Below are 24,700 nucleotides of genomic sequence, written 5' to 3'. Positions count from 1 at the left end.
CCTCCCTCCCTCACTTCCACGATCATGACCTCTTCCCTGCATTTACCTTTCTGCTGGCCGGGTCGGGCCGATATTCATATTCAATCTGACGAGCTACATTGGGACGTCCGTTTGGTGCCCCACAACTTGTCGGCTCGATGTCAATGATGCTGCGGCCCAAAATCACTGCCACCTCTTTGCTTGGAGTATGGGTGACTGGTCATCCAAAACTCAAAGTTGACCCCAGCATTTCTTTTTTTTTTATTCGTTCACGGGATGTGGGCATCGCTGGCAAGGCCGGCATTTATTGCCCATCCCTAATTGCCCTTGAGAAGGTGGTGGTGAGCCGCCTTCTTGAACCGCTGCAGTCCGTGTGGTGAAGGTTCTCCCACAGTGCTGTTAGGAAGGGAGTTCCAGGATTTTGACCCAGCGATAATGAAGGAACGGCGATATATTTCCAAGTGGGGATGGTGTGTGACTTGGAGGGGAACGTGCAGGTGGTGTTGTTCCCATGCGCCTGCTGCCCTTGTCCTTCTAGGTGGTAGAGGTCGCGGGTTTGGGAGGTGCTGTCGAAGAAGCCTTGGCGAGTTGCTGCAGTGCATCCTGTGGATGGTGCACACTGCAGCCACAGTGCGCCGGTGGTGAAGGGAGTGAATGTTTAGGGTGGTGGATGGGGTGCCAATCAAGCGGGCTGCTTTATCTTGGATGGTGTCGAGCTTCTTGAGTGTTGTTGGAGCTGCACTCATCCAAGCAAGTGGAGAGTATTCCATCACACTCCTGACTTGTGCCTTGAAGATGGTGGAAAGGCTTTGGGGAGTCAGGAGGTGAGTCACTCGCCGCAGAATACCCAGCCTCTGACCTGCTCTCGTAGCCACAGTATTTATATGGCTGGTCCAGTTCAGTTTCTGGTCAATGGTGACCCCCAGGATGTTGATGGTGGGGGATTCGGCGATGGTAATGCCGTTGAATGTCAAGGGGAGGTGGTTAGACTCTCTCTTGTTGGAGATGGTCATTGCCTGGCACTTATCTGGCGCGAATGTTACTTGCCACTTAACAGCCCAAGCCTGGATGTTGTCCAGGTCTTGCTGCATGCGGGCTCGGACTGCTTCATTATCTGAGGGGTTGCGAATGGAACTGAACACTGTGCAGTCATCAGCGAACATCCCCATTTCTGACCTTATGATGGAGGGAAGGTCATTGATGAAGCAGCTGAAGATGGTTGGGCCTAGGACACTGCCCTGAGGAACTCCTGCAGCAATGCCCTGGGGCTGAGATGCTTGGCCTCCAACAACCACTACCATCTTCCTTTGTGCTAGGTATGACTCCAGCCACTGGTTCCCATTGACTTCAATTTTACTCGGGCTCCTTGGTGCCACACTCGGTCAAATGCTGCCTTGATGTCAAGGGCAGTCACTCTCACCTCACCTCCGGAATTCAGCTCTTTTGTCCATGTTTGGACCAAGGCTGTAATGAGGTCTGGAGCCGAGTGGTCCTGGCGGAACCCAAACTGAGCATCGGTGAGCAGGTTATTGGTGAGTAAGTGCCACTTGATAGCACTGTCGACGACACCTTCCATCACTTTGCTGATGATTGAGAGTAGACTGATGGGGCGGTAATTGGCCGGATTGGATTTGTCCTGCTTTTTGTGGACAGGACATACCTGGGCAATTTTCCACATTGTCGGGTGGATGCCAGTGTTGTAGCTGTACTGGAATAGCTTGGCTAGAGGCGCAGCTAGTTCTGGAGCACAAGTCTTCAGCACTACAGCTGGGATGTTGTCGGGGCCCATAGCCTTTGCTGTATCCAGTGCACTCAGCCGTTTCTTGATATCACGTGGAGTGAATCGAATTGGCCGAAGACTGGCTTCCGTGATGGTGGGGAAATCGGGAGGAGGCTGAGATGGATTATCCACTCGGCACTTCTGGCTGAAGATGGTTGCAAACTCTTCAGCCTTGTCTTTTGCACTCACGTGCTGGACTCCGCCATCATTGAGAATGGGGATGTTTGCAGAGCCTCCTCCTCCCGTTAGTTGTTTAATTGTCCACCACCATTCACAACTGGATGTGGCAGGACTGCAGAGCTTTGATCTGATCCGTTGGTTGTGGAATCGCTTAGCTCTGTCTATAGCATGTTGCTTCCGCTGTTTAGCATGCATGTAGTCCTGAGTTGTAGCTTCACCAGGTTGGCACCTCATTTTTCGGTACGCCTGGTGCTGCTCCTGGCATGCTCTTCTACACTCCTCATTGAACCAGGGTTGATCCCCTGGCTTGTTGGTAATGGTAGAGTGAGGAATATGCCGGGCCATGAGGTTACAGATTGTGCTGGAATACAGTTCTGCTGCTGCTGATGGCCCACAGCCTCATGGATGCCCAGTTTTGAGCTGCTAGATCTGTTCTGAATCTATCCCATTTAGCACGGTGGTAGTGCCACACAACACGTTGGATGGTGTCCTCAGTGCGAAGACGGGATTTCATCTCCACGAGGACTGTGCGGTGGTCACTCCTACCAATACTGTCAGAGGTGAACATTTTTTAACCTGTTGAGGAGCAGGGTATTTTTATATACAAATGAAAATAAAGAGCACTCCGATTAAAACCGAATAAAAATGGGCCAAAGTGTTTAGATTCTACAATCAGAATGTTAAAATGAGACTAAGGTAGGAGCCAACTCACAAGAACAGAGGGCAGTAAAGCCTGAGGCCTTCTCCACTTTGAAACACTAGAACTTGACTCTAAATATTTGTATGCTGTGTGTAGCCAATAGCCACTACATCCTTACTTTCCTAATGTAGATGACCCATCTATCTCCAATAGAAAAGAAACAAAAATAACCAGAGCAGTGCACCCCTTGTGTTACAAACTTTGCACTAAAATGCAAGTTATTATCTTAATGGCGAGCAACTGGAAAGTACTGCAGTACAAAGGGATCTGGGGGTCCTAGTGCAAGAAAATCAAAAAGTTAGTTTGCAGGTGCAGCAGGTGATCAAGAAGGCCAACGGAATGTTGGCGTTTATTGCTGGGGGGATAGAATATAAAAACAGGGAGGTATTGCTGCAGTTATATAGGGTATTGGTGAGACCGCACCTGGAATACTGCATACAGTTTTGGTCTCCATACTTAAGAAAAGACATACTTGCTCTCGAGGCAGTACAAAGAAGGTTCACTCGGTTAATCCCGGGGATGAGGGGGTGGACATATGAGGAGAGGTTGAGTAGATTGGGACTCTACTCATTGGAGTTCAGAAGAATGAGAGGCGATCTTATTGAAACATATAAGATTGTGAAGGGGATTGATCGGGTGGATGCGGTAAGGATGTTCCCAAGGATGGGTGAAACTAGAACTAGGGGGCATAATCTTAGAATAAGGGGCTGCTCTTTCAAAACTGAGATGAGGAGAAACTTCTTCACTCAGAGGGTAGTAGGTCTGTGGAATTTGCTGCCCCAGGAAGCTGTGGAAGCTACATCATTAAATAAATTTAAAACAGAAATAGACAGTTTCCTAGAAGTAAAGGGAATTAGGGGTTACGGGGAGCGGGCAGGAAATTGGACATGAATTTAGATTTGAGGTTAGGATCAGATCAGCCATGATCTTATTGAATGGCGGAGCAGGCTCGAGGGGCCGATTGGCCTACTCCTGCTCCTATTTCTTATGTTCTTATGTTCTCATGTTCTTAAAATAACAGGCTTACTGGTCATCCCTTTCACGGGGAGCTGGTGGAAAATAACAGGCTTACTGGTCATCCCTTTCATGGGCAGCTGGTGGAAAAAAAACAGGATGACTTGGATTCTCCAGCTAACCACATTATTCAAATTGCTAACCTCAAAGCCTTCCATAGCACAACAGACAAGTCAGCAGAAACCACAAAACCAGCAAAAAAAAATGAAAAGGTTACTTGCAATAGCAAACAGCTTGCCGTGCAGCCAATAACTGCTGTGTTACTCAGACAACCCTCAACCCAACAAAACAACTTTACACTTGAATGACACACAGAAAGGTACCAATTTTGCCCAGCTGTTCAATTCATCAGCATTATTCACGAAAATGCCTGGTTAGGCCAGGTGTCCATTTGTTTTCTAATCTGAAATCAGTTAATTTTTTAATTGCAATCTACTGACTAAACTTAGAATATTGCATAATTCCAAAATAACAAAATATACAGTGTGAACACATGCATACATGAAGCCAAAAATACCAGGTTCAAACCAGGTGGCAAGTACACCATTGGCCCCTGAGACCATAAATGAGATTATCTGGGGATTCCACGTATATCCAGACTTGACACAACCGCCTTCTACATGTCCTTAATTTTATGGGCTTCTTTAACACAAGTGAGCAGATCAGTTAGACAAGGCCTGCATAACATCAAAAAGACAGCAATTAACAAAGAGATGTGTACTGTCTTAATTTTAAAAAATGTGCGTATTAAAATGAGGAATGTCAATGCTATGATTGAAACACTTCTTCCATCCAACTGTCAGCATCATGCACCTGCAGATCAGGTACAGCATGGCTAGATACAGAACAAAGCTTCCTCTACTCTGAACCAACAATGTCCCTTTACTGCAATCTCAGAGAAGTCTCAACTGCAGCAAGATATTTATTTCAATTTCTTACACTAACTATTTTGTTGGGCACTCTGATTGCTGGTTTAGCGCTACTTAGTGTCAAGCTATGGTCAGTTTTGTGATGGCCTGCAACCTTAAGTAATTATGTTAAGATTGACCATATGCATTTCATGTAGGGGCCTTGCAGCTAACTAAATGAGAAAACTTTTATTTTCATTAGTCTGGACTGGATTTCAACCAAAATACCAAAAGTTGAAGGACTTTGTCTCCTAGTCTCCTAGAAGAACTAGTGTCTAAAATCATTTCGTTACTCATCACAGTAGTCTGGCTCAGTATTGTCTATCAACATCACATGACTCCATTTAATGGCAACTAACTCTCCCCAACTGACTACATCGCTTCACTTAATGTGGTATAAATTTCAAAACCGACACCTAATTAAATAACCTATGCTACAATTTGTTCCATTGGTTACTGGTCATTAATGAACTCCATATAATGTTTGAGTGTGGTATATCGGTTGTACATGTGTTGTTGTTGTAGTAGTACAACAGCAACAACAACAATAGGGTGCATTCTGTGTGTACTGTATTTGCATTTACTCCGTGTGTGTACCATGGCCCCGATTTTAGAATCAAAGTGTGGGTGCGTTGGGGGCGGGGGGACTCTGAAAATCGGGGAAATCCTTTGACTCCCTTGCTGATCAGAAGGGCCTGAATGGATTCATTTGTGAGCTGTGCTTGAACCTCAACGGAGGCTAGCCTTCTCTCCATCGCTGACACTCCCGCACTTACCTGTGGCACTATCTCAGACAGTTGCTCACGTCCCTGCGACACTATCTCAGAGATTCCCTCCCATACCTGTGCCACCATTCCACTCATGCAGAAGATGGACTCCTCCATCCTCTGCACTATTGTGGAGAGTGAGCGTGGCACTTGTTCCAGTACCTTGCAAATGTGCTGCTGTCCCTCGATCATTCTCCTTTTAAAGTCAACATGGTTTTGTGAAAGGGAAATTGTGTTTGACAAATCTACTAGAGTTTTTTGAGGATGTAACTAGCAGGGTAGATAAAGGGGAACCAGTGGATGTCGTATATTTGGATTTTCAAAAGGCATTCGATAAGGTCCCACATAAAAGGTTGTTACGCAAGTTAAGGGCTCATGAGGTTGGGGGTAACAGATTAGCATGGCCAGAGCATTGGTTAGTGGACAGAAAACAGAGAATATGGATAAACGGGTCATTTTCAAGTTGGCAGGCTGTAACTAGTGGGGTACCACATGGATCGGTGCTTGGGCCTTGGCTATTTACAATTTATATAGGAACATAGGAACATAGGAATGACTTAGATGAAGGGACTGAGTATAATGTATCCAAGTTTGCTGATGATACAAAGCTAGGTGGGAAAGTAAGCTGTGAGGAGGACACAAAGAGTCTGCAAAGGGATATAGACAGGTTAAGTGAGTGGACAAGAAGGTGGCATATGGAGTATAATGTGGGAAAATGTGAGATTATTCACTTTGGTAGGAAGAACAGAAAAACAGAATATTTTTTAAATGGTGAGAGACTATTAAATGTTGGTGTCCAGAGAGATTTGAGTGTCCTGGTACAAGAAACACAAAAAGTTAGCATGCAGGTAATTAGGAAGGCAAATAGCAAGTTGGCCGTTATTGCAAGGGAGTGGAGCATAAGAGTAAGGAAGTCTTACTACAATTGTACAGGGCTTTGGTGAGACCTCACCTGGAGTACTGCGTACAGTTTTGGTCTCCTTATCTAAGGAAGGATATACTTACCTTAGAGGTGGTGCAACAAAGGTTCACTAGATTAATTCCTGGGATGAGAGGATTGTCCTCTGAGGAGAGGTTGAGCAGAATGGGCCTATACTCTCTGGAGTTTAGAAGAATGAGAGGTGATCTCATTGAAACATATAAGATTCTGAGGGGGCTTGACAGGGTAGAGGCTGAGAGGTTATTTCCCCTGGTGGAGTGTCTAGAACTAGAGGGCATAGTCGCAGGATAAGGGGTCGGCCGTTTAAGACTGAGATGAGGAGGAATTTCTTCACTCAGAGGGTTGTGAATCTTTGGAATTCTCTATCCCAGAGGGCTGTGGATGCTGAGTCATTGAATATATTCAAGGCTGAGATAGATAATTTTTTGGACTCTAGGGGATCAAGGGATATAGGGATGGGGCAGGAAAGTGGAGTTGAGGTAGAAGATCAGCCATGATCTTATTGAATGGTGGAGCAGGCTCGAGGGGCCGTATGGCCTACTGCTGCTCCTATTTCTTATGTTCTTATAACATCATCTGTTGCGCACCTTAATATGTAGGTAGTCCATTGGTTACTTGGAGTAGTGGTCAAGTCTAACACCAATCCTTTGGAACCTATGGAGCTTGAGTGATCACAATCCACTGGGCGCTTGAAAATAGTATGTAGCAGGGGTTTTAAAATGTTCCGTAGCTAATCATAAATTGCCTTTATCTTTATCCATAATCAATTGTATGTTAATGTACTGAATAAGAAATAATGATGGAATTGAGAGACTTAGACAGTATGCTGCTGTTATTGAAAAATATTAATGCTGTGTTTTCAAATTGAATTCTTTATTTTACTGGTAACTTTCTTCAATCATTTATCAGAACAAAGAAGCAGATGCAGTGTCATTGGATGGTGGGAACCTCTATCAGGCTGCAAAGGAGCATAAACTAAAGCCTGTTGTTGCTGAGAAGTATGATCAAGGTACTGCACATGGAGATCCAGAGGTCCATACCATTAATAAGGGGTACGGTAGTGTAGTGGTTATGTTACTGGACTAATAATCCAGAGAGCTGGATTTATAATCCAGCGAACACGAGTTCAAGTCCAACTGTGACAGTTTGAGAATTTGAATTCTGAAAATAAAAAGCTGGTATCAGTAAAAGTGACCATGAATCTGTCGGATTTTCATAAAAACCCAACTGGTTCCCTAAAGTCCTTTAGGAAAGGAAAGTTGCTGTCCTTATCCAGTCTGGCCCACACCAATGAGATTGATTCTTAACTGCCCTCTTGAAGTTGCCTAACAAGCCAGTTGTAACAAACTGATACTCAGTGGTTTAAGAAGAAGGCCCACCACCACCCTCTCCAGGTAACTAGGGATGGGCAATAAATGCTGGCCTGCCAACTGACGCCCACTTCTAGAGAATGATGAAGCATGTAAATAAAGATCCAGTACAAACGATGAGTATAAATGGAAAACTACTCAGTACAATTATTGTTTTTCAAAAAAAATGTGAATTAGTTATATGCTTTAAATTATAATTGTATATTGCTTTACCAAATTGACATTTTACTCATTCATTTTACTCCTAACAGTAGTTATTAGACATATACATAACTTGTAAAAGGGAACAATTCACTCTCATCTAGTAGTATATGGTTTATGCTTGTCTCGGTGTCAGCTCTTGTACAAGTGTATTGTAAACTAGACAAACTGTACACCCACCATAGCAGAGGAGCTCATGTTTGGGAGCAGGATGAGCTATATTATTGATGGAGGAGCTGGTATTTATTTGTCCATTGCCACAAATTGGAATAGTAGCTATATGAATGGTATACATCTCTCATACTAATATTGTAAGCTTCTTGTATAAATATTACCCCACATTGTACAAATCCAAGACATGTATCACATGCATCTCAGAATTCATTTTTATACAGTGGAAGAGAGGGCACTGTTTCACTGTATCATGAGAGGGCTGTGCCAGACTCCATGTTGCACAGGAGAGAGGCAGCTTCAGGGTTATGGTTTAGGAAGGTGGGGGTGTCAGAACAATTTTAGATCTGGCATCTGAGGGTGTCTGCACCTCTGACCATGAAAGGCTGAGGAGCTGTAGGATATCAGAGGGGCAGCAGTACCAGCATTGATAGGACTGCTGGGCTGGCATTGGGATCAATGCAGGGTCATCATGAATGGAACAACAATACTTCTTTTGGAGTAGGGCCAATCATTGCAAGTAATCAGTGATTACTTAATCACTGTATTAAATAAAAAATACATTTTAAAATCTATCTTTTTAATTGTATTAGACATGAGATCCTTACAATAAGACAGTATAACCATTAACCATTAAATTGCCAAGTCTCTGATGACATTCTTTTCCCCTAAAAATTTTATTTGCAAGCCTGGACCAATAGCCCGTATCCAATGACTTAGCATCAAAATCTTTTCAGCCTTACTTTCCATCCCAAAAACACGGACGTTCAGTTTCATATGGCTGTTCAAGAGTTAATCACTGGCAGTTTGGAGTCACCTTAAATATCAGAACAAAGCAGGGTCTTCCATCTTTTCTTTAATTTTCTCTATTTGTAAAAAAAGATGGTGGGAGCACTTTAGTAGAATCTGCTAAGAAAATTGGGAGATTGGTTTAGTTTAAAAAGTCATTTAAATATGGGGGAGAGTGGAAGGAGATCTGAAATATTTGTGAGACCGCCCAATGGCTCTGTGGGTATAAATAATGTTTAGTGTGGCATTGAGATGTATTGATGAAATTCAGATAACCCCAAATGGTTTTGTTAGATTTGTTTTGACTCATTTTGGTGACAGTATTTTTTCTGCTTCTTTCTTGCTCCTTTAGAAGTTGGAACCATTTACTACGCAGTGGCTGTTGTCAGAAAATCAGATAATTCAATCACTATCAACAATCTGAAAATGAAAAGGTCCTGCCACACTGGTTACGGTAGAACAGCAGGGTGGAATGTTCCTATTGGTTATCTGATTAACACCGGAAAAATGTCTGTGATTGGTTGTAAAATTCCACAAGGTAAAGCTGGGGTAATTGATTCCTAATGTCTGTCTGTGGATTGCATTTTCTGTGCCTCACTTTCTGTCTGTTGCTATCTATCTTGCGCTGTGTCTACCTCTCTCCCCCCACCCCCCTAATCAACTCTGTCCATTAGTCTCTATATCTGACTCCCACCTGTCACTTTCTGTCTTAGTCAATCTACCTCCTTCACTCTATTTATGTCTCATGTGTTTCTCTTTCTGTCAATCATCTGTGTCCATTTGTCTGCCTCTCTGCCATCCATTCTTTTAACCATCTCTTTCTGTATCCCTATCTTCATGTTTGTTTTTGTCTAATTCCCTATAATTATATTTCCTCACACTTTCAGCTATAGCCACAGTCTCTTATCATTTCACTCTTCTCATATTGATAGCTGGTGTCCCTAAGTCCTCTTATTTAATGTAGAGATTTATTGTAATACATGAAACACTATTCGTGAAAGACTTGGGACTTCGCTTCTGTAGCATTTGTATCACTGGGGCAAGGGAAAAAATCTCTGCCATTTTTAGTGACTCTGAGTTAGTGACTGACCAGCAACACATCAGGTAGATAATCAGGCTTCTGATTGGGCATTAATCGGGATGTGAGCAGACAATGACCATCTCCAATAAGAGAGAGTCTAACCACCTCCCCTTGACATTCAACGGCATTACCATCGCCGAACCCCCCACCATCAACATCCTGGGGGTCACCATTGACCAGAAACTTAACTGGACCAGCCATATAAATACTGTGGCTACAAGAGCAGGTCAGAGGCTGGGTATTCTGTGGCGAGTGACTCACCTCCTGACTCCCCAAAGCCTTTCCACCATCTACAAGGCACAAGTCAGGAGTGTGATGGAATACTCTCCACTTGCCTGGACGAGTGCAGCTCCAACAAGACTCAAGAAGCTCGACACCATCCAGGACAAAGCAGCCCGCTTGATTGGTATCCCAGCCACCACCCGAAACATTCACTCCCTTCACCACCGGCGCACAGTGGCTACAGTGTGTACCATCCACAGGATGCACTGCAGCAACTCGCCAAGGCTTCTTCGACAGCACCTCCCAAACCCGCGACCTCTACCACCTAGAAGGACAAGAGCAGCAGGTACATGGGAACAACACCACCTGCACGTTCCCCTCCAAGTCACACACCATCCCGACTTGAAAATATATCGCCGTTCCTTCATCGTCGCTGGATCAAAATCCTGGAACTCCCTTCCTAACAGCACTGTGGGAGAACCTTCACCACACGGACTGCAGTGGTTCAAGAAGGCGGCTCACCACCACCTTCTCAAGGGCAATTAGGGATGGGCAATAAATGTTGGCCTCGCCAGCGACGCCCACATCCCATGAACGAATTAAAAAAACACTGCCTGATTTTGCATACTTGACTCCATTTATATAATGTAGCTGAGCTCTTGGCCCATATTGAGCCTGACGTTGGGCATTCATCACAAAGCAGGTCAGAAAATTGCATGTAAGCAGCTCTTAAAGACTACTTACAAGGGCTGGTGGTTAGATTTAAAGGGATCTTTAAAGGTAAGTGGCCACATATGGAACAAAAATGTTAGTAGCTTTTACAATGACTGCTAATATTTTTTAATGCACATTTCAACTATTGCAATGGCTCTTTGGGTAACAGAATATCCAATAGTTGACATGATAAATGTGAAGGCAGGAAACTGAGTCTGTGCCCAAGTGATGGTGTGATGTAAAGCACTTGAACTCCCTATTTGATGACTGACAAAGTCAGGGTGATGCTGAATGGTGTAGTAGTGAGGAGGGTGGCCTGATTGCCACTCTAGGGCACTTTCGCCATGGAAAAGCATTGCAACAGGCCTTAGAGATGACAGAAGAGGAGAACTTGAAGGTGGAGCTGACTGTTACAGCCACAGCCATTGTCAGCGTCAGCGCTCTGGTGCACGTTAGCTGCAGGTGGCTTGGCAGCCAATGGTACAGCTCTGCATCTGGCTTTCTGCTGACCCAGGACCTGTGGAGCCAGTTCTGCACTTTCATTGTCAGGTGCGCCTTTGTCTGTTAAAGTGGGTGAGCGCTGTCTACCTCTGAAGCATCTTTCCTCCTCTTCCTTCGAAAAACATAAGAAAGGTGGGAATTCCCATTGGGAAATCCACCATCCCAATACTGTGGATGTGCCAAAAATATAGTAGTACCGGAACACTTGGCACCAAGCCTCTTGACCAAATAAGTGGAAAAGGAAAGGAAAAGCAAAAAAAAAAGGAAAGCTTCAAACATGCTCTCATAAAAACAGCTACAAATCTTACTATTGGGCTCTTTAGGTCCTCTGCTGTAAACAACAGCCAGGGTTTTCTACTTCCGCACTTGCCAGCCTGTGATTTTCCACCCATTTTTAAACTTTATTCTCAGCATGTGGGCATTGTTGGCAAGGATGGGCATTTATTATCCATCCTAGTGATACAACTGCGTGGCTTGCTCGGCCATTTCAGAGGGCAGTTATGTGAAACATGTTGGTGTGGGACTGGAGCCACTCATAGGCCAGAGCGGTTAAGAACGGCAGGTTTACTTCCTTAAAGGACATTTGTGAACCAGTTGGGTTTTTAAAACAATCTTACAGCTTCATGATCACTTTTATTCATGCCAGCTTTTTTATTTCTAGATTTTTAAAAATTAAATTCAAATTCTCAAGCTGCTACAGTGGGATTTGAACTCATGTTCTACTATATTATTAGCCCATGCTGGTGGATTACTGGTCCAGTAACATGACCACAATGCTACTGTACTTATTAATGTGAGTGGGTAAAAAATTGCAGACTGGTGAGCACAGAAGTGAAAAACCCGAACCAGCGATCCAGGAGACCCATTTTATATGGACAGTGGATGACTGAGAGCTATTCTTGTGTAAATGCTAGGCTTGTATGACATAATTAAGGCCTAGGTTTAATATAACAAATGACAAACTGGGCATTTCTGCTGCTAAAACAAAAACCATCTGTAAAATTGGATGGGATGCAAAATGGGTGGAAATCTGGTATAATGGATCACCACCCATTTATTTGATCAGTTACACTAACTTTACACCTATTTTTTGGGCGAAATTCTATCATATCATCCCTATTTCTAATGCATCCCAGGGACTTGACATTGATTCTCTATAAATTAGAGAGCAGAGATGAAAAAGAACATCGAGCAGGGTGGAAAATGGACAGCCAATTTACAATAGCTCATTTCCCACCTTGCAATTAAAAGTTAAAATGACTCCCAATGAGTGTAATTTACTTTACAGTCTTTGAAAGATACTGCAACTTTGTTTGTCTCTCAACTTGTTTATTCAGTAATCAGAAAAAAAATCTGACTGGAGTTTGTGCAACAAAATTCTTATTTCTAATCTAATTTAAATTAACGTCAGAAGCTTATTTTTCAAGATAGACAATCAATAAATACGCACTTACAAGTCTGATCACTACTGATTAATTATTTATTTTGCTTCTTTCTAGCTGTGAGTGAGTTTTTCAATCAAAGTTGCATCCCTGGAGCACAACGTACAGGTTTCCCATCGAGCCTTTGTCAGTTGTGTATTGGTGATGAACATAACAAAAATGAATGTGCGGAAGATGATGACGAGAGATATTATAGCTACAGTGGGGCTTTCAGGTACAGCATTTCAACTACTGTTCTATTAATGTAAAGTATAACAAATAGTTTCACAACCATTTAAAAATCTTGACTGTATGTAGTATAAAGATCATATAAACGAACTCCTTTACTGGCCCAAGTGGTAAATGCACTGCATGGTGTGGTACTAATTCTTACAGACCGCAAGGTCCCAAGTTCAATCCCCGGTCTGTGTCTAGTTAGCTGATCTCACCGGGGGCAGTAGTTGGGACACTAATAAAATTACTGTCCATACCCTTAGGCCTGGGGGTGGGGGGAAATCAGTCATGGTTTCCACTCCAGAACGATATCCATTAGACCTTCCTGGAAAGTGTGCATGTGTCAACATCGAATGAGTTCAGGGTCAGTCTCAATGGTGATTGCTGTCTATGGTCCAGTAGCCTGCTAACACTCCCTACTTGGGTTCACGTATAAAGGTTCACTTAGGTGAGGTAATAAATGGCTGCTGATCCCTGTGAACTGTATCCCAGCAAGATTCGATGCATTCAAAAGAGGAGATAATTAGAAAATATAAAGATACAAGAGGATGAGGGGAACTGGTTGGCATAGTTGATTTAAAATCCCACTGAGACCTAGGTTTAAGTTCGACCCAAAGAGATGGGATGATAGTCTCTCTTTTCTCTGCTGTCTGTTAGGGTTCCATGTAAAATTAGGTTGGGACTGTCTCTAGTTCCAATCCACAAAATGGAACACAGAATTCAGCATTTATTGGCACTCTCATTCAGAGAAACTGCAAAAGTAGTTGGAAACTTAGGAAATGTTTCACTTAGACTTGTTGCTACTTGTTGGGACAGTTGCATTTGCCTTATGCTACATCTGAACTAGAAGTGTTGAATGGAAAGCATTGGTGGCATCAGTCCTAGCTCAATATTGGTGTAAATGGCCCTGTGGAATTTCAGGGTGAATATTTCTAGCTACTGTATTATGTGATATGGCCCCTCCCCCCTCAACAGAGAGGTAGAGATTGAACCTGCAACTTTCCACTTCAGTGTACCATGTTGCAGTATGCTGTGTGACTCTGAGTACATTAGTGTTTGAAGTATATACCTTTCTACCGCCACCAGAATCAATATTGTGTACGTGCCGAACTCCACCCTTTACTCCCTAGATCTCAGTTGTGTAATTGGCAGCAAAAGGCACTGTAAGAAAAATATTCTGTAATGTAATTGCAGCATGGCCAATGAGCTTTCCAATATTAATCCCTGCTAGAAAAAGAAACATTTTTTTAAATGTTTTGTTTAGCCTGATAATTGTTACATTTATGGGTGGCTTGATTCTGATAGTTTGTGTTGGTTGTTGCTGTGTTTGCTACGCATGCAGATGGAGGGGTGGGCAAGCCGGAGGATCAACAACATACTGCAGGATCATTTGTCACAGTCGTAATAATTTACCATCGAGATGCATTTTACTTGTGCATGGCTATTTAAATGCAACCCTCTTTCACTTCAGGTGCCTAGCTGAACAAGCGGGTGATATTGCCTTTGTTAAACATTCTACAGTGTCTGATAATACAGATGGTGAGTGACGGTTTAACTTCCTATATTCTGTGATTTGCACACGGGTTGCAATATTCTGTTCTATTTGTGTTTGTTCTGTTAAAGGAGTTGTGACATTATTATGTGCAATTAGGATTGATAAATAGGTCTGTAATTTACTTACTCTCCCTCTACTGCCTTTAACTTTAAAAAAAAACTTGTAATCCTTCTCATTGATTGTCTTGCATCTGGAATGTGGTTTAGGATGATGTGCCCTTTGTGCGATCTCTCGGTTTGGCTCAAGTTGGTCTGTGCCGGACGGTTTTGACGTGTGAAGTCGGAGTACAGATTGGCTCTGACTGAGGCACCCAGTTCAGAGTTGTCACCTTCACACAGAACCTGAGTCCAAATCACATTCCAAGGAGATAGGGAGAGAGATCGGGCCTATTAAAAGTGGCATGGACTGGGGAGCCTGACTGCAACTTGTGCAGTTTGAGGGGATTCGGGCAGTAGTTTCAGGGCTAATATCAGCAGGTTATAGGATTACTACTAGTTATAGGTAGGCTTTCAAGGCATTACACCTATTATTACCAGTTACATATAGACTATCAGTGAGTTATTTTATTACTGTTGGTTATGAGGGGAATCTGAGTGTTATCAGTATTACTATTAGTAGTTGGTGCAATTTCAGTGAATTATTATTAGTTACTGGTCGACCCAAAGTTTCTCCCACCTCTGGTTTCCCCTCTGCGAATTGCTCCCCCACTTTCGGTTTCCCTTCTTCGCTTGCTCGTGGGTGGTCTCCCGGTTCTAGGGACTTCTCGCACAACAGCTGTTGGAGAAACCACGAACAAAGATACTCAACCACGGGGGCCCAACAAGGTAAATGGAATAATATTTGTAGGCGTCACGTGATCAGATGTCGCGTGGTCAGACCGTCACGTGATCAAACCTCCAGTAATGCCTCCAACCAGAGTTGGCAACCCGGCTCTATATGTTATACAGAACTGACCTTGCTGCGCTCACCAGCCTCCATCCCAGCTTCAATCTCAGGAACACATCTGCTTCTGGTCTCATCTCCAGCAATGGCTTTGCTCCTAGTCTCAGCCACAGGAATGGCTTCGTCCACTTCAGACCTCCGATTTTGCTGCTCTGAGTTGCCTGATAACAGGGAATTAACCTGTTCCTCTGCTATATTAGCTTGGTCCTAGTGTTCTACGCCATCTTTGCTTGACTGGCCCACTCTCTGGCCCCATTTTCATTCCCCACCTGACTGCTCGGTTTCCCTTCCAGTGCCCCATTCCTCAGCTAACCACTTCATTCAATGGTCTGTATCTTATATGAGAGAGAGTTAGAGAGCGAGAGAGAGAAAGAGATCCTCCCATCAGACTGGGCTGGGTTAAAATTCAGGTCCTAGATGGCAAAGAGCAATTTGTTGCTCTGATGTGGATGAAGACAGCAAACGTATGATGAAGCTTGCCTTGTGATGCTAAGCAAAGGCAGTACTTTGGGGTAAGAACAAATCATGAGACTTTCATACATGTACTGATGCAATTATTGTTGGAGTACTTTGCTTTATGTATATGCATCAAAATTTTGATTGGTACTCTTGAAGTGTAGGGTTCTTATGTGCAATTTTGTTCTCTGAATTCTGGTGCTTGTTACTGCTTGAGCTCATCCAAAGCTCTGCTGCCTGTATCCTAACTCGCACCAAGTCCTGTTCTCCTATCACCCCTCTGCTCGCTGACCTACATTGGCTCCCATTCCGGGAACACGTCAATTTTAAAATTCTCGTCCTTGTTTTCAAATTCCTCCATGGCCTCGCCCCTCCCTTTCTCTGTAACCTCCTCCAGCCCTACAACCCTCTGAGCTCCTCCAATTCTTGCCTCTTGCGCATCCCCGATTTTAGTCACTCCACCATTGGAGGCCGTGCCTTCAGCTGTCTAGGCCCTAAGCTCTAGAATTCCCTCCCTAAACCTCTCTGCCTCTCTACCTCTCTCTCCTCCTTGAAGACACTCCTTAAAATCTACCTCTTTGACCAAGCTTTTGGTCACCTGTCCTAACACCTCCGTATGTGGCTCGGTATCAAGTTTTTTTGATGATGCTCCTGTGAAGCGCCTTGGGACATTTTACTATGTTAAAGGTGCTATATAAATGCAAGTTGTTGTTGTTGTGAAGGATTGTCTGGATTGCACCTGCTTTCGGAGTGCTTGAAAGAAAAGCACTTTGCCAGCTTGTTCTGAGTCTGCATTAGCACAGCCTGCAGCTCTGATGTACGGCAGAGTTGATATAAGCCCTTCAGTATCATACACAAAAGCCCTGGAGCAGTGCCTGGCTGAGAAGCATGGCACATGGTGGTACTGGAAAATGACTGCTTGTAATTATGTCACTATGTCAGCTGTGAGTGTGTTCAAGGAATACTTGTTCTTTTCCTCTCTTTGTTTTGTTTCCTTTCCCAGTGAAATGCTTCATTTTATTTATGCATTTGACAGATTTGGGATTGATGCTATCTCTCAGCTCAAGTGATAGAGCACTGGAGCTCACGTCAGTCACATTTGCTTGCTTCAGATTAGGATACATTTGCTAGTTCTCACTTGGGTCAATTTAGTGTCAAGGAATGCTTGACATTAAGTGGTACACAGACTACCCGCCCCTGTACTCTGCTCGGCAGAGATTGTGGACTATCCAATCTTCCCTGAATGGAGCAGGATGCATCGTGACGCACAGGTCAAAAACATTTCTTTCTTGCTCTCTGTGGGGGAGAATGCACAGTAGTACATGGGTTGGAGGAGGATACACAGTGGTCTAGATATCCATTGGGAGGTGCAGGATGTGTGGTAGTAAAACAAAGTCATTATTTCCTACCTTCCCTGTGCAGAAGAGAATGCAAGACTGAATTTCCGTACTGAAATGTGTATGTTGGCCCCATCGCTCCATGGCACAGTAAGCCAGGGCAGCTGCCTGCTTGGCTTCCATTGCTCTGTCTAAATTCTATGTTTGCTTTTTTCTCCCCCTTCCATTTTCCTCTGTGCTCTGTACAGAAGAGCCGACATGAGCAATATTGTGATGCAGTACGTCTGAAGTGCTGCAGTGCTTCCGACACGGAGGCCACCTATCAAGTGCCTGAGGTGCATGCCTGTGCTCTCAGGCTGTGTGTAACGTGCTGTGCGCCTTTGCACAAACTATTTTTGGAGAGACTTGAGAAGCTGGGGTTGTTCTCCTTACAGCAGAGAAGGTTAAGAGGAGATTTTATAGAGTTGTTCAAAATCATGAACGGTTTTGATGGAGTAAGTAAGGAGAAACTGTTCCCCATGGCAGAAGGGTCGGTAACCAGAGGACACAGATTTAAGGTGATCGGCAAAAGAGCCAGAAGTGACATGAGGAAACCTTTTTTTTAACGCAGCGAGTTGTAATGATCTGGAATGCACTGCCTGAAAGGGTGGTGGAAGCAGATTCAATAGTAACTTTCAAAAGGGAATTAGATAAATACTTGAAGGGAAAACATTTACAGGGCTATGGGGAAAGAGCAGGGGGATGGGACTAATTGGATAGCTCTTTCAAAGAGCCAGCACAGGCACAATGGGCTGAATGGCCACCTCCTGTGCTGTACCTACTGTGATATGCAAAGTTCATCAAGGCCCCAGATTTGATGCTAATTGTGAAGCACCCGAGCAGCACTACAGACTACAGTGGCTCCTTCACTTGCACTGGACTGCATTATCAGGCTCATGGTGTTCTCTTTTCTGAACCATCAACACAACATATGAAACCACTTCATAGTAACTCAGCACCAAAGTATGATGAAACAAATACTGATTTAGGATAAACTGTTACTCTTTGTATTACAGACTCAATAATTGTAACTGAATCTCATTCACAGTTTGTAGTGGCCTGCTGTAAATCATAACTACATCAGTAGTTGTGGAATGTGAATTAAGTGGACCATTTGGCCAATGCCTGTCATAAACTGTTTTTTTTCCTCAGGAAATAATCCCAATCCCTGGGCAAAGGACCTTAATTCAAGTGACTATCAGCTTCTATGTCGTGACGGAAGCCGTGCTGAAGTTACTGACTGGAAGGCATGCCACCTCGCCAAGGTGCCCGCCCATGCAGTTGTAGTCAGACTGGATACAGATGGCGCGGCAATCTTCAATGCTCTGGATGCTGGCCAGGTACGGAGACTTTCAGCCAACTGAGCTAATTTGTCAAATTGTAACATTTTTTTGGGGAAGAACCATTTTTAAAAAACTTTGAACAAGACAAAATTAGGCTATTCATTTAGACACAGAGCATATTTAAGAAATCATGTCATCCAAACCATGGACTTAAGTCTGTGTTCTCTGGTTCTCGACCCTTCTGCCAATGGGAGCAATTTCTCTATTTACTTTATCTAAACCCTTCATGATTTTGAACACTTCTGTCAAATCTCCTCTTAACCTCCTCTGCTGTAAGGAGAACAACCCCAGCTTCTCCAGTCTATCCACGTAACTGAAGTCCCTCATCCCTGGAACCATTTTAGTAAATCTTTTCTGTACCCTCTCTAAGGCCTTCATATCCTTCCTAAAGTGCGGTGCCTCGAATTGGACACAGTACTCCAGTTGTGGCCGAATCAGTGTTTTATAAAGGTTCAATATAACTTCCTTGCTTTTGTACTCTGTGCCTCTATTTATAAGGTCCAAGATCCCGTATGCTTTTTTAACCACTCTCTCAAACTGTCCTGCCACCTTCAAAGATTTGTGCACATATATCCCCAGGTCTCTTTGTTCCTGCACCCCCTTTAGAATTGTACCTAAAGCGGGTGCAGGAACAGAGACACCTGGGGGTCCCATTTAGTTTATATTGCCTCCCCATATTCTTCCTGCCAAAATATATCACTTCGCACTTCTCTGCATTAAATTTAATCTTCCATGTGTCCTCAACCTGTTGTGAATGGAACTTTGTGTCGGAACACCTACTTTCCTATTCCTTCTCCTTGGGCCATACCTTTCCCCATGACCCATGGAGCGGACTGGCCCACCAGACTCATATGAATAAGAACGGCAAGGAAAACGACTATCCGAGAGGTGAACATGGGACAAAATGACTTTAGTGTCAATACTGCCCAGAAGACCTTAGAGAGCTGCAAGAAAGTGTTTCTGGAAATATTGATAAACTGAAACCTTAAGATGGAATTCCTGTTCTGATTCATATCACCAGAATGATGCATTTTTCAGAATGTTGCAGTAAGTTCACATGGGTTAATTAAACCAGTAGGAGGAGTTCCTGGGAGGACAGGATGATAAAAAGAAACAGGACCCATTGTAAGGTGGGATGAAAATACAGCTCCCTGGAAACAGTTGCAATCTCACTGCTTCACCATAGCTTCCCTGAGGGATTATCGATTATTTCTTAGAGTTCAGGGCATCATACCAAGTTATGAATCTTCATCGATCTAGAGAAAAGGGCTTATGTCAAAGAGCTGGGTTGTCTGATAGATTAGGTGGTTTGTAAAAGATCTGGTAGAAGTCCCTCCAGCTGTATGGAACTCCACATACAAGGTGAGACTACTCACGGTCAGGTAATATTGTACTTCATAGGAAGACAAGACAGGTTGTAGGAATAGGACGGCAGGGGTAATGCTTTATTGTCATTCACGGATCCCCGAGTGGAGTGTAAATGAAATCCATTTGCATTTAGGCCGACCAGTAGGGAGAGAGAGTTTGGGCATGGTATTCCACCTTGAGATTCATCAGCATGCATGTAGAGTATACCTGATGCCATACAATTGTGGTGCTCCATTTCCATGTGTATTTTTAAGTCAGCCTGTGTTAAAAGGATGAAAATTAACAGGCTTTTCAATCTCACCGTGATTTACATAGATCCTGAGCCAATTTGGCAGAAAAGCCCAACTTTTTCCTGGGCTGATAGCTAATTATATAATTCTGAACAAAGGCAATTACATCAAACTCTTTAAATTAAAAAAATCCTTTACTTACAGAAAAAATTTGGCATTACTTCCACTGGCTTTAAGATGTTTGATTCTGCTTCATACAATAGCAAAGATTTGCTGTTTAAGGACTCCACCACTGAATTCATGCTCATCAAAAATCAGACTTATCAAGCCTGGCTGGGGACAGAGTATCTACAGTCCTTGAATGGACTTGACTGCTACAGTAAGTGATGTCTTTCAGTTGAAGAAGATAGTTCAGAATGATTAACAGATACTTGGCGGGGGTCTTCCTGTTAGTGAGTGGCAACATGTTTATCCCAGTGGAAGTTCCACTGTGAAATACACCATTGCATTGTGGAACATACATTACGGCCCAAATCCTCTATTCTCCCCCAAGTGTGGTCAAAACAAACATGAGCCTGGAAATCTCTGTCCAGCAGATTTCACAAAATTTGTTGGGTGGTCTAGTTACCTAATAAGTAACTTGCTGTGTTGCATTTTTGAGTTTGTTAATAATCAGTATATTAGCAGAATGTTATTGATTGCAGACATGTAGTACTCCCTCAGTTCACCAAAGGAATTCTGGAGACCCGACAACATTGGAGAGCCACATTTTCATAGGACCTGTGAACTCTCAGCAGGTCTCCACTTATGTGCAAAACCATAGAGCTGCATTTCCCCCTTTTACCAATGGTAACTGTAGGTCTCTGGCTTCCAGTGGGGCTTAACCATAGTGACTGCACCAGGTAAACAGGAGAAGGTGGCACTCACACAAGTCATGGATGTCCATTTGATTGCCACTTTCCTGGGACCCAACAAGGCCTTGCACATGTGCCTCTATATGACTTACCCTACAGTTTTCCCTTCTTTTTCCTCGTGAAGCAGTTTATAATTCCTCGCTTGGTACTTTTTCCTGATGAGCATGGGCAACAATCTGGAACTTTTTGTGCGGGGAAACTGTGGATATGAGGCTATTTGTTAGAATCATAGAAGTTTATACCATAGGAAGAGACACTTTTACGTATGGTGTCTGTGCCAGCTCTTTGCTTGAGCAGTCCAAATTTAATCCCACAGCCCTTCTCTGCTAGAGTTACGTTGAGGTATTGCACAAAATGGAAATATTTACATTTGTTATGTAAAAACCAATTGTGATATTGATATTGCACCAGTACAGACAGGCAGTAAGTTTGTGCTGCTTTTCTTAACACAGATATGCCCAAGACTCTACGTTGGTGCACGCAGTCTAGAGGAGAATTACTGAAATGTGGAGCTATGGCTGAAGCTTTCAATAGCAAAGATCTAACACCACCAATTCAGTGCGTGTCAGGCGACAATCCCAATGACTGCATGATAAAGATCAAGGTAGGATTCTATATCTGCACAGTGCCCATAGGAATAAAAGGTCAAAATGAGTGGATATATATGTAAATAGTTCTTGTAGAGGATTAAAGAAACACCAAAACCTGAATCTCAATTACTTGTCAGAAAAATTCAAGACTTTATTCGATTTTTCAGTTCAATCCATTGCACTGGAATGAATGGAGGGTCAGTCACACATCTTAATCCCCAGTAAAAATATTTCCATAAGTGTATTTGGGCTGTTTCAAAATAGAGTAAAGAAATAGCACAAAACCCTGAAACAATGAAGCTCTTTAATTCTTAGTTGACATTCTTTTGCATTCCTGGCACATTTCAACTCACAGTCTGGTGTATTTCCTTGTTCTCTCTACCCAGTTAGGGTGGAATGTGATTGATCTCCTGACCTAACCAGATTCAAACAGCAAATAGGCATCTGAGAAGAGAGATATCATGTAATTACAGCAGCTTATCTAAGCAAAATGTAATGAAATAAACAGATTATCTTCACAATATGTAGTGTTTAATTATACAAAGAAATAATAGGGAAAACACACAATTTTAGATTCATATTTTATGTTACTTTATTGTGTCATCTGTTTTTTCCGTGGCTATTACCATTTCCCAGCAAAGAGGCAGGCAGCTGACCTGCTCCTAGGCCTTTGTCAATGTTGCTTTAGGGTCTCCTGCTAGGATTCTCATACAAGAGCAACTTGAAGTGATTGCCCTCCCAATTACCCTGTGAACAGCCTGGCTCCTACTCAGCACTTCTTCATCATGAAGATTTGATTGAGGTTGGGAGGTCAACAGGGATGAAACTGCAGGCATGGACCTGTATCCTACCATGCTGTGGCATTGTCAGCACATCATCTGTAAATTAATCAAATGGTTAAATAATAATGGTCACCTCTCACCTTTGCTCTATGGCTTAGTGATTAAAGATGCCATCTGGTGTAATACTAAGGCATATTACGTACAATATATAGCACAGAAACAGGCCATTTGGCCGAACAGGTCCATGCCGGTGCTCCACACGAGCCTCCTCTCTCCCTACTTCATCTAACTCTATCAGCATATCCTTCTGTTCCTTTCTCCTTCATGTGTTTGTCTAGCTTCCCCTTAAATGCATCATTTAAATGCATATGGAGCAGAAGATCCGAGTTTGATTTAACAGTTAGCAGATATCACTTTAATTCACCTTGACTCTCCTGGACTATGTAGAGGAAAATAATGCCAGAGTTTCCACTTCTGACGTTATCCATTGGCCTATGCTGGAAAGTGTGCATGTGTGGACCTCGGGCAGGAAAGGACCATGCCCTCCATGAAAAGAAGCCTGTCAACACACAATCTAAGCTACTTTGGTGAGATACTGTAGGGTTGTTGACACCCTCGAAATCATACTCCATAATAAGTCACTGCCTTTAGCAGATAAAGGGAGAAAAGAAAGACACATCACAATTTTGCTAATGCAATTTAAGGTGTAGATTGTAGGACTATGGTGGGTCCCTATGTTCAGAGTATTGGTAATTTAAAGAGCAGTTCTACTCATAAGTGATGGGTCAATCACTGAGTGAAATTCATTAACACAGCTTGGATCCTTAGTCCTGGATGCTGATGCTGGAGCTGGAGCTGTCATGAGTGTGAAAAAACTCAGTAGCAGGCAAGTAGACAGTGTCTTGGACCAAGAATACAGCTCCAAATCATTATAAGATCTGTTCACTGATGAATCCATCAATTGAGTGACTTGTTGCTAGTGTCCAGGCTGCTGGTAAGGGAATCACACCCCCAGAAGACTTTTATAAAAAAAATGGTAGAGAATATCAGCATTTCTCTCCTTCCTGGCACCCTCAACTATGTGGGCTAGTTTTCATGTTGAAAGTACCTTCCCCTATTATGGTTCTTTAAATTATATAATGAAATGGAATTTATGTTAACCTTAATAAAGCTTGAATTAATCACAGCACTGATTAGTTTCTTTGCCTCTTTACAGAATAAAGACATTGATGCAGTTACACTGGATGCAGGACAGATATACACAGCTGGAAAGTTGTATGAATTAGTGCCTGCTGCGGGTGAAAGTTATACTAGTAAGAAATAAAATATAGGAGTAATTCTGCATTCATGTACTTCCAGTGGGAAGCTGCACTCAAAGGGTGCATGGGTGGGAAAATTAAGGTTTGCTCTTACACTTCTGGAACTGCTATGTGACTTTGAAACAATAATGGCCAGAGGATAAGAGGCAAAAAGGGCATTGAATCCTCTTAGAAAGCTAAAACACTCTTCCCCCATCTTAAATAGCAGATAAATTTAATCCTAGCACAGGCCAGTCTTGACGAATACATAACAAGGAATCCTTTGCTGGATCTGGATTAAAACAGATTTCTGTTCTTTAGCCCTTTCGTCATTCCTTCAGTAATTCAATTCAAACAACAAACTGAGAAAACATTCTATACAAGAGTGATTAGAATTTCAGTGTCTCTCAGTAGTCAATATACTGTATTTTGTGCATAAGCATTAACAAGGAAGAAATGGTTTAGTTCACTGGAATTCTATCCAGTGGGAGTGAATGGAAAGTTTAATCCATTAGAATTCTGTGATTGGTTCAGCAGTATGGGATTATTTGAAGGGCAAACTTTCAGATGAAACATTAAACCGAGGCGTCTAAACCTCCATAAGTGTATTAAATTAAAATAACAATTATTAGAGAACTAAAGTAAAAAGATCATTAACCTGGGCCAGTATAGCTGCCTGTGTTCAGTCTCTAGTTCTCATGAAATTATATCTTTGTCCTCTATGAAGGGATTCACGTAGAGGTTGAATGAGTGCACTCCAGATGAAGATACTGATTTTAAAAGAGGCTAGAAGTCCACAGGCCAGCCTTTATCTCAAGGAAAGAGCAATTACTGGCTTGGGCTAAATTGGTTGGCAGATAAAACCCAGTTACCA

At 42.9% G+C, this 24,700-nt stretch overlaps 1 protein-coding gene across 1 annotated transcript in view; it reads left to right on the top strand.

Annotated features, from left to right (window-relative positions):
• The window catches only part of meltf (melanotransferrin), a 48,161-nt gene that overhangs the window by 4,474 nt on the left and 18,987 nt on the right, over positions 1 to 24,700 (top strand). Inside the window, exons 3-10 of the mRNA XM_067995126.1 lie at positions 7,178 to 7,277; positions 9,152 to 9,337; positions 12,817 to 12,973; positions 14,444 to 14,511; positions 18,454 to 18,641; positions 20,447 to 20,621; positions 21,609 to 21,760; positions 23,745 to 23,841. Coding sequence (XP_067851227.1) covers positions 7,178 to 7,277; positions 9,152 to 9,337; positions 12,817 to 12,973; positions 14,444 to 14,511; positions 18,454 to 18,641; positions 20,447 to 20,621; positions 21,609 to 21,760; positions 23,745 to 23,841 — 1,123 coding nt within the window. The remainder of the gene's footprint in view (positions 1 to 7,177; positions 7,278 to 9,151; positions 9,338 to 12,816; positions 12,974 to 14,443; positions 14,512 to 18,453; positions 18,642 to 20,446; positions 20,622 to 21,608; positions 21,761 to 23,744; positions 23,842 to 24,700) is intronic.

Source organism: Heptranchias perlo, chromosome 13 (genome assembly GCF_035084215.1).
Source record: "Heptranchias perlo isolate sHepPer1 chromosome 13, sHepPer1.hap1, whole genome shotgun sequence".
NCBI lineage: Eukaryota > Metazoa > Chordata > Chondrichthyes > Hexanchiformes > Hexanchidae > Heptranchias > Heptranchias perlo.
This window is presented reverse-complemented; position numbering and strand designations above follow the sequence as displayed.